The sequence below is a fragment of the Hemitrygon akajei genome, chromosome 9 (genome assembly GCF_048418815.1).
Source record: "Hemitrygon akajei chromosome 9, sHemAka1.3, whole genome shotgun sequence".
NCBI lineage: Eukaryota > Metazoa > Chordata > Chondrichthyes > Myliobatiformes > Dasyatidae > Hemitrygon > Hemitrygon akajei.
Window position 1 is genome coordinate 173,810,700 of NC_133132.1, and position 13,335 is coordinate 173,824,034.

A 13,335-nucleotide genomic window follows, 5' to 3' on the forward strand; every position below is an offset into this window, starting at 1 on the left:
GATACCCCCACCATAGGAAACATCCTCTCCACATCCAACTTATCTAGTCCTTTCCACATTCAGTAGGTTTCAATGAGATCCCCCCCACATTCTTCTAAATTCCAGTAAGTACAGGCCCAAAGCTACCAAACACTCCTCGTATATTAATCCCTTTATTCCCAGAATCATCCTTGTGAACCTCCTCTGGACTCCCTCCAATGACAACACATCCTTTCTGAGATATGGGGCACAAAAATGTTGACAATACTCTAAGTGTGGCCTGACTAAATGTTTTATAAAGACTCAACATAAAGACCCACCCAGGCTGGTCCTACTGAAGTGCAAAACCTCGCACTTGCTTGCCTTAAGCTGACTTGTCAGCTTTTTTGAACAATGCTCCTTAACTGTGGAACTCAATACCTAAAACTATAAAGGATACAGACTCTTTTAAAGAGCAGCTCAACACCTATTTATTTAACCTTGCTTTTAACTACCGTCTTTTTGTCTATTATTTTCATGTTGATTTTTATTTTGTCTTTTATTTTTTCATTTACACTTTATCCCATTGTAAAGCACTTTGAACAACATTGTATGAAAAATGCTCCATAAATAAGTTATTATTATTATTATTTTGATCTGTTTAGAATGCGTGAAGGGATTAGCACTGGCTGTCTTGCCTATAGTTAATTCAGATGTTCATGTGGCCTCTGAGAATGCCATGAAGTGACAGATACACAGGCATCATTTTAAATAGCTCTGCGCCTCAAATGTTATGTTTTAATAACTCAGGCGCATTTTTGCCTCCTGAGGATAATGTTTATTTAAGTTAAAACAGAAGCCAGTTGTAACAGAAGTAGGCCAACACACCCCAAATCAGGCGACTTCCCCAGGGTGATGTGGGCCCATCATATTTGTTACTGTACAACAGCTTTCGAGCTTAGAAAGAAATGGGAAAAGGTCAGTTCAGTACCGCTGTGGCTTCTCGAACGTGCACAAAGTAAACATTAATTTGCCAACAGGTGCAATCGCCTGTCACATAAATTGAAAACATTAATTTCTCAACTGGACGTGTTCGATATATCATGGCAGCAGAGAATCGCAGCTTGGGAGATGAAAGAGCAACACAAAGTATAAAATCTGACACAAGGCAAGTTTAACCTACAGCTATATGTAACACACCACCTATTAATGAGAGGAGTCGACAGCTCACTGAATCTAATGTAGCTGATCGTGGATTCTTTTCATGGAAACTCTTTCATGGCTGAGATCTGACAAGACAAATTTTGGTTACTTCAAGCCTATTAAAAAGACAGGAAGCCCCTGAAATTTCCACTGCAGATTTTTTTTTGAAATTGGGGAAAACAGTGCAAACTATTGGGGTCATGACAACAAAAGTTTTTGGGATTTCTAACAAAGATTAGCTTTATTTGTCACATGTACCTTGAAATATAGGGTGGTGGGGTGGAGATCTGTCTTTACCAAAGGAGGTGTAATGCGCCCCTTCCCTTCACAAACCTGCAGGTCCCCCTTGGGCAAGGTGTAGCACCCTCCCCTCCCCTCACTCGATCAGGGTCACCTGAAGCCATGGGAGCAGGTGGTGGATGAGCAGCTGGTGCGTATCACAAGTCCTGGTTATGTGATTGTTGACGCTAGGCAGACAATCTCTGAAGAGTATTGATAATGGCTGGGGTAACCCATCTTGTAAAGACACTGCCCAGAAGGCGATAAACCACTTTCATCAAAAAATTTGCCAAGAACCATCAAGGTCATGGAAAGACCATGATCACTTATGTCATATGACAGGCACATAATGAATGAATGAACATTGAAACATCCAGTTTCAGTGAGATTTGTGTCAATGACCAACACAATCCGTGGATGTTCTGTGGGCAGCCTGCAAGTGTTACCACGCTTTCAGCACCAAGATAGCATGCCCACAGCTCACTAACCCTAACTGTGGGAGATCCCGGAGGAAACCCATGCAGTCATGGGAAAAGCATACAACCTACTTAGATACGGTGGCGGGAATTGAACCCGTGTCACAGGAACTGTAAAGCATTACACTAACTGCTACCCTGCCAAGCTGCCCCAGCTGTATCCACACGGTGCCAAATAAACTAATCACAAAAAAGCGAGTTTCATTTATTGCATTGATCTGATCAAACAGCATGCATAGATTCACTGATGACATCACTATTGTTGGCAGAATCTCAGATGGCGAGGAGGCAAACAGGAGTGAGACAGATCAGCTGATTGAGTGTTGTCGCAACAACAACCTCATACACAGCGTCAGCAGGACCAGGGAATTTAATGTGGAAGGGGAGGCCGGGGGAACATCAACAGTCCTCACTGAGGCATCGCAGCATCAAGTTCCTGAGCATCAGCATCTCAAAAGACTTATCCTGGACCCAACACATCGACGCAATTACAAAGACAACATGTCAGCGTCTACACTTCATTACAAATTTGATAAGATTTGCTATGTCACCAAAGATGACTGCAAATTTTAACAGATGTACTGTGGAGAGTATTCTGACAGGTTGTATGCGTTACTGCCTCCTAAGGAGGCTCCAATACACAGGATTGAACGAAGGTGTAGACTCAGCCAGCTCCTTCTCCACTGTTGACAGAAGATTTAAATGATGATGCCTCAAGAAGGTGGCATCCATTATTAAACATAGAAACCCACAGCACAATACAGGCCCTTCGGCCCACAAAGTTGTGTCAAACATGTCCCTACCTTAGAAATTACTAGCCTTACGCATAGCCCTCTATTTTTCTAAGCTGCATGTACCTATCCAAAAGTCTCTTAAAAGACCCTATCGTATCCGCCTCCACCACCATTGCTGACAGCCCATTCCATGCACTCACCACTCTCCAAGTAAAAAAAATCTTACCTCTGACATCTCCTCTGCACCTACTCCCCAGCACATTAAACCTATGTCCTCTTGTGGCAACCATTTCAGCCCTGGGAAAAAGCCTCTGACTATCCACATGATCAATGCCTCTCATCATCTTCTACACCTCTATCAGGTCACCTCTCATCCTCTGTCACTCCAAGGAGAAAAGGCTGAGTTCACTCAACCTGTTCTCATAAGGCATGCTCCCCAATCCAGGCAACATCCTTGTAAATCTCCTCTGTACCCTTTCTAAGGTTTCCACATCCTTCCTATAGTGAGGCGACCAGAACTGAGCACAGTACTCCAAGTGGGATCTGACCAGGGTCCTATATAGCTCCAACGTTAGATCCTCACCACCCAGGGCTTGCCCTCTACTCATTACAACCAACAGGGACAAGGTACAGGGGCATGTAGACTCATAGTCAATCTCTTCCCCTTTGCAATCAGATCTTGGAATGCTCCATGAACTTTCCCTTGTATACCTCTTTTGCAGCAGTTACTTATTTGAATTTTTTTTGTAACTTACAGTAATAGGACAGTATGGTGGTGTAGTGGTTAGCACAGTGTTTTACATTAACAGCGAACTGGGCTCATTTCCCATGGCTGATTGTAAAGAATCTGTACATTCTCCTCGTGCAATGCATCAGTCTCCTCCAGCAGCTCCAGGTTCCTCCCACAGTCTAATGACATACCAGGAGGTTAATTAATCATTGTGAATTGTCCCATGATTAGGCTAGGATTAAAATTGGGGGATTGCACATTCGTGACTCCTCAGGTAGGGAAGCAGTTCATATTCAAATGCAGCAGGACATGGACAATATCTAGGCTTGGGCTAAGTAACATTTGAGCCAAGCAAGTGCCAGGCATTGACCATTGATCATGATCAGCCATGATCACAGTGAATGGTGGTGCTGGCTAGAAGGGCCAAATGGCCTACTCCTGCCCCCTACTGTCTATTGTCTATTATGTCCAACAAGAGAGGCTCTAACCATCATCCCCTTGACATTCAGTGGCATCACCATCACGGAATCCCCAGTGGGCAGCCAACGTGATTGGTACCCCTTCCACAAGCATCCAATCCCTCCACCATCGATGAACAGTTGCAGCAGTGTGTACTATCTACAAGTTGCACTGCAACAACACACCAAAGTTCCTAAGGCAGCTCCTCTCAGACCCACGACCACTACCATCTAGAAGGACAAGAACAGCAGATACCTGGGAGCACCACCACTTGGAAATCCCCCTCCAAGTGACTCACCACCCTCATTTGGAAACATATCGCCGGTCCTTCATTGCCGCTGGGTCAAAATCACGGAATTCCCTCCCTAACAGCACTGTGGGTGTACCTACACCTCGGGGATTCCAGCAGTTCAAGAAGGGTGCTCATCACCACCTTCTCAAGGGCAAATAGGGATGGGCAATAAATGCTGGCTTGGCAGGCAATGCCAAATCCCATAAATAAATAAAAAAGGGCTGAAAGGACCTATTCCACATTATATCCTAATTAATAAGTAAATAAACAAGCAAATAAATTTTTTCCAATCTTGGCAATTTACTTGCAAATGTTTCATCACCATGTGAGGAGACATCTTCAATGCGCTGTTGAATGTGGTGTGTCCTCTGAATGCTTGGCCTTTAAATACTTTTCAATCAACTGACTGGACATCATTTCATAAACACAATGTGTGGAGGAAATTTCATCACTGATTGGCAGTGTGGCAAACATTGTGTATGCTGGTCTAGAATTTTGCCTGCATCGGCTCATAAATAGGATTGAGGTCTAGTGTTTGTTGACTGAATTGTTCTCAAAGGACCACGCCTCTAGGAATTCTCTTGCATGCCGCGAATTCTCTTGTGCCACGACTTTCACTGATGCCCAGTCGAACTTGGTCCCCTCTCAATCTCCACAAGTAGAGACTCGGGAGAGTTGGTCATGTGGCCTTACAGCCAGTTGATATTCACTGATCCTTGAAAAGTACATTAAGGCCAAGCATTCAGAGGACACAGCACAATCAACAACACACTGATGACGTCTCCTCATATGGTGACAAAACACTTGCAAGTAAATTGCCAAGATCGGAAAACAACTCAACCCAACCATCAACCACCTGATCTACACATCTTCCGAATTATTTCCAAAATAATTTTCAAAATCTTGCACTGCATTGCTGCCACAAATAGTCTTAGAAGCCTTATTAGGAGATAAATAAACAAGCAAACAGAAATGTTATATTTTTCAACCACAAGGAAGTAATGAGGAGACTCACCTTGTGGTTCGTTAACCAACATTAGACATTTCAGCACTGTAGGCAGGAGCAGCTGAGCCTCACTGGCTGTGTCACTGTTTTGGTTTCTTTGTAAAAGATCAAGAAGGAAGGACAAGACTGCTGCTAAGCGAGGAGGAGGAGCATGACTTCTGAACTGCATGTAGCTTTCACTGGAGGGAGAGTAATGGGTGAGAATAAGTTCAGAAGCTGCAGAAACCATTCAAATGCACTATAAGTAGTAACACTGTAAACTTGTGTAATTTGTAAATAGTTACATAGAGCAGAATTAGATAGTGACAATGGTGAATATTTATTGTTAAAGCTCCGCTATAGCCTGCAGAACACAAATTGTCAAGGAAAAAAGGTGGTTTATCAAATTAATGTTAATCTTTGAAGCAGATACCTGCATTTCAAAGTTCAAAGTACACTTATTATCAAAGTACATATACGGCACCATATACGACCATGAAACTCATTTACTTGTATGCATTCACAGTAATTACAAAGAAACACAATAAAATCAATGAAAAACCAGCCACAACAAAGATGGACAATCAATATGCAAAAGAGACCAAACTGCAAACACATAAGAGAAAAATAAAATAGAATCGCAATAATAAGTAAATAGGCAATAGATATCGAGAACTGGATGAAGAGTCCTTGAAAGCACGTCCATGGGTTGTGGGAACAATTTAGTGATGGGGTAAGTGAAATTGTGTGATGTTATCCCCTCTGGTTCAGAGCCTGATGGTTGAGGGGTAATAACTGTTCCTGAGACTGTTGCTGGTGGGTCCTGAGGATCCTATATCTACTTCCTGATGGCAGCAGTGAGAAGCGAGCATGGTCTATACTTAAAAACAAGAGATTCTGCAGACGCAGGAAATCCAGAGCAACAGACACAAAACGCTAGTCTCAGCCCAAAATTCTGACTGTTAATTCATTATCACAGATGCTGCCTGACCTACTGAGGTCCTCTAGCACTTCGCGTACGAAGCTCTACACTTGAAATTCCCATATGTGATATCAGCTGTTTGTCTCGTAAATTTGCATTGAATAATTAAAAACAACTTTCCCAAGGGACAGAATCCTTAGAACAGCAGCTCATATGCTTTCGAATCCAAAATGAACATCAAAACTAGTTGTGGCAAAAGTATTCTGGTGCATGAAATTTGCGATGCATTTCAGAGATTCTATCGATAATAAATGCATTTAGAACCACAGAAAACCTACAGCACAATACAGGCCCTTCGGCTCACAATGCTGTGCTGAACATGTACTTACTTTAGAAATGACCAAGGGTTCCCCGTAGCCCTCTATTTTTCTAAGCTCCATGTATCTGTCTAGGAGTCTCTTAAAAGACCCTGTTGTATCCGCCCCCACCACTGTCGTTGGCAGCCTATTCCACACACTCACCACTCTCTGTGTAAAAAACTTACCCCTGACATCTCCTCTGTACTTACTTCCAAGCACCTTAAAACTATGCCCTCTCGTGTTAGCCATTTCAGCCCTGGGAAAAAGCCTTTGACTGTACACACGATCAATACCTCTCATCATCTTATACACCTCCCTCTGCTACTTCTCAGCCCAGTTTTGCATCCACAACTGTCCATGGCAATGAATTTCACAGATTCACTGCCCTCTGGCTAAATAAATTCCTCGTCATCTCTGTTCTAAATGGATGCCTTTCAATTCTAAGGCTGTGCCCTGTTCCAGGAATCTATTGAGGCCATCTGTTCTTAGACTCACCACTATAGGAAACATCATCTTCACATCCACTCTTTCAAGGTGTGAAACATTCAATAAGTTTCAAAGAGATCTCCCCATAAGTCCTTGAGGCCCAAGAATCTCTTACCTTATGACCAGAACAACAGCTTTCCGCAGCAACAGTTGGTGAGCCACTGGGGTTGACTCACGAAGTGCTATTAATAACGGGTGACTGACGACGCCTGACCCAGTAGTAGATGGTGGAAGGAAGCGATCAAAGTACTTGAGAATTATACTTCGGAGTTGCTGCTTAACATATGCAACCTGAACTGTTGCGTGTCCAACTATAGCTGCTAAACCCTGAAACAGGAAAAAAATGTCACTCAGTTCATCTATTTTAACAACTTATTTTCCTTAAGTCTTTAAAGTGAATCCGCTAGTTATTGAGGGCATCTCCAAGATCAAAATCAAAGTAAATTTATTATCACGGCACATGTACAGTATGTTACCATACACTGCACTACCTTGAGATTCGTTTTCTTGCAGGCATTTATAGGAAAATTAAAAAATACAATAGAATTTATGAAAAACTACAGATAGACAGACTATAAAAACCCAGATTCATTATCACTGACTTGTATAATGTGAAACCGTTCTGCGGCAGTACAGTGCAAAGGCATAAAATTGCCATAAATGAGAAAAATGGGCAAATAATGCAAAGAAAGAGAGAGCGTGCAGAGGAGATTCACCAGGATGATGCCTGGATTAGAAAGTATTACTTATAGGTTCAGAGAGGCTGTGCTTTTCTCTTTGGGGTGAAGGAAGATGAGAGGTAACTTGACAGAGGTGTACAAGATGGTAAGAGGCATGGATGGTGCAGAAAAGTCTAATACAAGAGGGTGCATAATTTTAAGGTGACTAGAGGAAACTGGAGGTAAGTATTGGGGGAAGGGGAGGGATGTCAGAGATAAGTTTGTTTTACACATACATAAGAACATAAGAGATAGGAGCAGGAGTAGGCCAATCGGCCCCTCAAGCCTGCTCCGCCATTCAACAAGATCATGGCTGATCCAATCTTAACTCTAGTTTTCACCGAATCCCACAAGGCAACAGTGCCAACCAACAGGGCACCATGCCGCCCATTTTATTTTATTATTCATCCCGCCCAAACCCATGTGATCACCCGGGGAAAAAACCGAGTTGCCAATTGAGGAGAAAAAATCTGGAAAATTCCTCTCCGACCCATCCAGGCTATCGAAAACTGGTCCAGGAGATCACATGGCTGATCTAAACCTAGCATATAGTGATGGGTTTTGGAACACATAGTGATGACGGGCAGATACATTAGAAACATTTTGGAGACTCTTGGAATGACACATGGATGAAAGGAAAATGGTGGGTTATGTAGGGAGGAAGAGTGAGATTGATTTTGGAGTAGGTTAAAAGGTCAGCACAACCTTATGGGCTGAAGGACCTGATTTCTGCTGTAATGTTCAACAACAAGCAGTGTCTCAAGAAGGCAGCGCCCATCAATCCATCATGACGGAACCTCATCATCTGGGACATGCCCTCTTCTCATTACTACAGGAGCCTAGAGTCTCTATGATTTAGGAACAGCTTCTTCCTCTCCATCATCAGTTTTCTAAATGGGTCATGAACCCATCAACACTACCATACCTCCCTGAATCAGTGAGTGCATGCTTCAGGCTCTTGTTCTTCCTCCCTAATGGCAGCAATGAGAAGAGGGTGTGTCCGGTGCGATGGGGGTCCTTGATGATGGATGATGTTTACAACTTTATTTCATTATTTATTTATTTTTCATACTATTTCACTTTTGTAATTGATGGTAACTTTATGCCTTCACAGTGACTCAAATCAAGAAAGAATGAAGCCAAGGTCAGAGTTGGAAGTCTGGCTGGAGATGAGGACAGAAAATGGGAATTAACATTTGGAAAACAAGCTGTTTAACCAAAGCACCAGTTCTGCTTCCCCCAATCCCTGCCCTACACTGAAGAAACACTGGTTCTATTTTTAGGAAAAGGAGGAACACCCCATTGTTTGGACTCTGTCCATCCTGACCTGGCACCACAGTTCTGACAAATTCACAGCACAAAGGAGATTCTAAGATTTTTTAAAAAAAACATGAGCACTCAGAATGCCATCAACATAAATAAACGGAATATGAAAAGGGCATCTGTTGAAAAAGCTCTCAGGTCATCCTGAAGGTAACCGTGGTGTGATGGTGCTTACTTGTAGATATAATGGCAAGTTATCTCGAATGGCAGATAGCAGTGCTGGGGGCAGTTCTGTTCCCTGCTGAAACAGCGTATGTGGCAATAACAGACGATCAATAATCCGGAACAAGAATGGTTGAGACTTTAAAGTGGCCAGTATCAGAGCCCAGTGCTTGACAATGCAGCCTGCAAAGAAAAAAATCAAGATTTAAGTTTGCTTTTTTGTTGTTCTTCGGTACACAACCGTAAAGGCGAACAAAACGATTGTTACTCTGGATCCGATGTAGCATAAAAAACACAATAAGCATAAAGTACACAATAAAAACACAATAAATATAAATATAAAAACAATCCTATTAAACACAATATACACGTAACTGTGATATACACAGTCTGACTGTATCTACATAAAATTTCGTTAGGTGATGTGGCTGTAGTGGGATTATTTCATCTCCTTTGAAAATTGCTAAGACATTTTAGAGAATTTTATTAAAGATTATTTATTAACTTGTCAGAAATCTGGCTCAGTGACAGTTCTGTACATTGTTTGAACTCCACTTTACAACCTAATTGCATTCTTCTTATTGCCTCTGCTGCTGGTTTGAAATGGTATTACATATTTGGATTCCCAGTTTTTTGAACAAGAGTTCTCATTTCAGGTTAGTCGTACAACAAACTCTGATGAGTGAGGATTACTCAGGCTTTCTAAGTGTTTAGGGTTTCTCAACAGATACAGTACTGTGCAAACGTCTTTTGCTAGGGTGTAGCGGGCTGGAGATACATCTCTATCAAAGGAGGTGTAAGGTGCTCCTTTCTTCCACTAGTCTGCAGGTCACCCACAGGCACCTGTTCGGCCCCTGATCACGGTCACGTGAAACTATGGGAGCAGGTGGTGGATGGTCGTAAGAGCAGCCGGTGCATAGCACAAGTCCTGGTTATGTGTCCGCTGACGCCAGACAGACAATCTCTGAAGAGCATCGATCATTGCAGGGGTCATCCATATTGTAAAAAAATCTGTAGAAAAATTGCCAAATGAGATCATCGCCCACGTCATACAACATGGCACAGAATGATAATGATGATATAGCTAGGGAGCCTGAGACTTTTGCACAGCACTGTAGTAAGTTTATGTATTGCGCTGTCCTGCTGCTGTTAAAAAAAATCATGACATATGTGAGTGATGATAAACCTGATTCAGATATTGGTCTCTATTGAGGACTGAGATTGGGAAGGAGATTGGGAGAGGGGAATCCTGGTTGGGAAAAGGGGATGGGAGAGTGGAGGGAGAGGGAAGCACCAGAGAGACGTTCTGGAATGATCAATAAACCAATGGTTGGGAATCAAATGACCTTGCCTGGTATCTCAGGTCTGGCTGTGTCTACACCGATGTCAGCTCTCCTGCCCCTGGCACTCCCTCTCTGCCACCTGTTGCAAACCTCTCCCACGGCGCTCCACCCTTGTCATTCCCAGCATCCTTTGCTCCTGCCAGATTAACAAACTAGCTCTCTGCTCCGCATTGGCAAATAGGGTATTATGCAAAAGTCTAAGGTACCCTAGCTATATAAATGTGGCTAAGACTTTTGCACTGCAAAAGCCTGCTTGACGTGAGCTGTTCATGTTCATCACTGGCAACACCACCATGTCTAAACCTCAGAAATAACATCTGGGCAGATGTTGCTTGTCTTTGGATAATACATATCTCCACGCTTCACTACATTTTCGTATTAGCGCACAGAAGATCCAGAAAATAAACAAACAACATTGAATTAAATGCTCAATATTTAAATCGCATGGCAGACAAAAATCTGTTGCCAAAGGGGATGGCTAAAGGGGTACTCTGCACTGGTTCCTTAATGCCTTTCTCCTTCCTGACTGTCACCCTGTTTCCTTTGTCTTGCACCTTGGGTGTAACTACCTCCCTAATTGTCCTATCTATCACCCCTCAGCCTCCCAAATGATTTGGAGTTCATCCAGTTCCAGCTCCAACTCCTTAACACTCTTTGTTAGAAGCTACAACTGGATGTAGTGGTCAGGGACACTGGGGGCCTCCAAGCCTTCCCACATCCCACAGAGGAGCAGTCCACTATACTGCCTGGCATCTCTACTGACCTAACTGACCAGATAGAAAGAACAGAAGGAAAAAACTTAACCTTGACCTTTTCTTTGCTTTCTCTAGAAACAAAGAAAACCTACAGCACAATACAGGGCCTTCGGTCCACAAGCTGTGCCGAACATGTCCTTATCTTAGAGCTACCTTAGGCTTACCCATAGCCCTCTATTTTTCTAAGTTCCATGTACCTGTCCATGAGTCTCTTAAAAGACCCTATCATTTCCGCCTCCACCACCGCCACTGGCAGCCCATTGCACGCATTCACCACTCTCTGCATAAAAAACTTACCCCTGACATCTCCTCTGGACCTACTTTCAAGCACCTTAAAACTATGCCCTCTAATGCTAGCCATTTCCGCCCTGGGAAAAAGCCTCTGACTATCCACACAGTCAATGCCTCTCATTATCTTCTACACCTCCATCAGGTCACCTCTCATCCTCCTTCGCTCCAAGGAGAAAAGGCCGACTTCACTCAACCTATTCTCTTAGGGCATGCTCCCCAATCCAAGCAACATCCTTGTAAATCTCCTCTGCATCCTTTCTATAGTTTCCACATCATTCCTACAGTAAGGTGACCAGAATTGAGCACAGTACTCCGTGGGGTCTAACCAGATTCCTATATAGCTGTAACATTATGTCTCGGCTCTTAAACTCAATCCCATGTTTGATGAAGACCAATGCACCGTATGCCTTTTTAACCACAGAATCAACCTGAGCAGCAGCTTTGAGTGTCCTATGGACTCAGACCCCAAGATCCCTCTGATCCTTCACACTGCCAAGAGACTTACCATTAATACTATATTCTGCCATCATATTTGACCTACCAAATTGAACCACCTCACACTTAACTGGATTGAACTCCATCTGCCACTTCTCAGCCTAGTTTTGCATCCTATTGATGTCCTGCTGTAACCTCTGACAACCCTCCACACTATCCACAACACCCCCAACCTTTGTGTCATCAGCAAATTTACTAACCCATCCCTCCACTTCCTCATCCAGGTCATTTATAAAAATCACAAAGAGTAAGGGTCTCAGAACAGATCCCAGAGGCACTTCTCTGGGACCAGTGACCGACCTCCATGCAGAATATGACCCATCTACAACCACTCTTTGCTTTCTGTGGGCAAGGCAATTCCGTATCCACAAAGCAATGTCCCCTTAGATCCCATGCCTCCTTACTTTCTCTAACTGAACTTTCTCTTACTTTTCTCCTTGCAGTGATGGAGGATGGAAGGTGACCTGATAGAGGTGTACAAGATAATGAGAGGCAATGATTGTCCTCTAACTGAAGTCTCTAAGATCTAAAGACTCAAGATCACCATTCTGAATCTGTCCACTCAGACGATGGACACTGCGTTTGCCCTGCCCTCCTTTAATTTGCTTTTGCTAATCAATTCAAAATGCACATTGGTTGCTGGTCAAAGCTCAATTATGCTGTCACGAGATCAGATTAAGGTTTGGGGACAAGGATGTGGGGCAGTTAGAGGTCATAACTGAGTTCAGGGACAGGGATGTAGGGGAGTTTGAAGTCAGGTTACTGCTCCGCACTCGTAGGCCAGTGACGATGATGTGTAATGAGCGGACATTTGGAGTCCAAGCCTCCATTCCAGTGACGTGGACATGGTGATGATGGTCAAGTGGAGTCCAGGCCTCCATTCCAGTGATGTGGACATGAAGATAACGGTCAACTGGAGTCCAGGCCTCCGTTCCAGTGATGTGGACATGAAGATAATGGTCAACTGGAGTCCAGGCCTCCGTTCCAGTGATGTGGACATGAAGATAACGGTCAACTGGAGTCCAGGCCTCCGTTCCAGTGATGTGGACATGAAGATAACGGTCAATTGGAGTCCAGGCCTCCGTTCCAGTGATGTGGACATGAAGATAACGGTCAACTGGAGTTCAGGCCTCCGTTCCAGTGATGTGGACATGAAGATAACGGTCAATTGGAGTCCAGGCCTCCGTTCCAGTGATGTGGACATGAAGATAACGGTCAACTGGAGTCCAGGCCTCCGTTCCAGTGATGTGGACATGAAGATAACGGTCAATTGGAGTCCAGGCCTCCGTTCCAGTGATGTGGACATGAAGATAACGGTCAACTGGAGTTCAGGCCTCTGTTCCAGTGACGTGGACATGGAGACA

The 13,335-nt window shown here is 43.5% G+C and overlaps 1 protein-coding gene across 2 annotated transcripts in view; it reads right to left on the reverse strand.

The window, feature by feature from the left end:
• The window catches only part of mms22l (MMS22-like, DNA repair protein), a 251,378-nt gene that overhangs the window by 6,545 nt on the left and 231,498 nt on the right, over nt 1–13,335 (reverse strand). For both annotated transcript variants that reach the window (XM_073057520.1, XM_073057519.1), the window contains exons 20-22: nt 9,101–9,270; nt 6,999–7,210; nt 5,147–5,316 (exon numbers count right to left, since the gene is read on the reverse strand). In XM_073057520.1, coding sequence (XP_072913621.1) covers nt 5,147–5,316; nt 6,999–7,210; nt 9,101–9,270 — 552 coding nt within the window. The remainder of the gene's footprint in view (nt 1–5,146; nt 5,317–6,998; nt 7,211–9,100; nt 9,271–13,335) is intronic.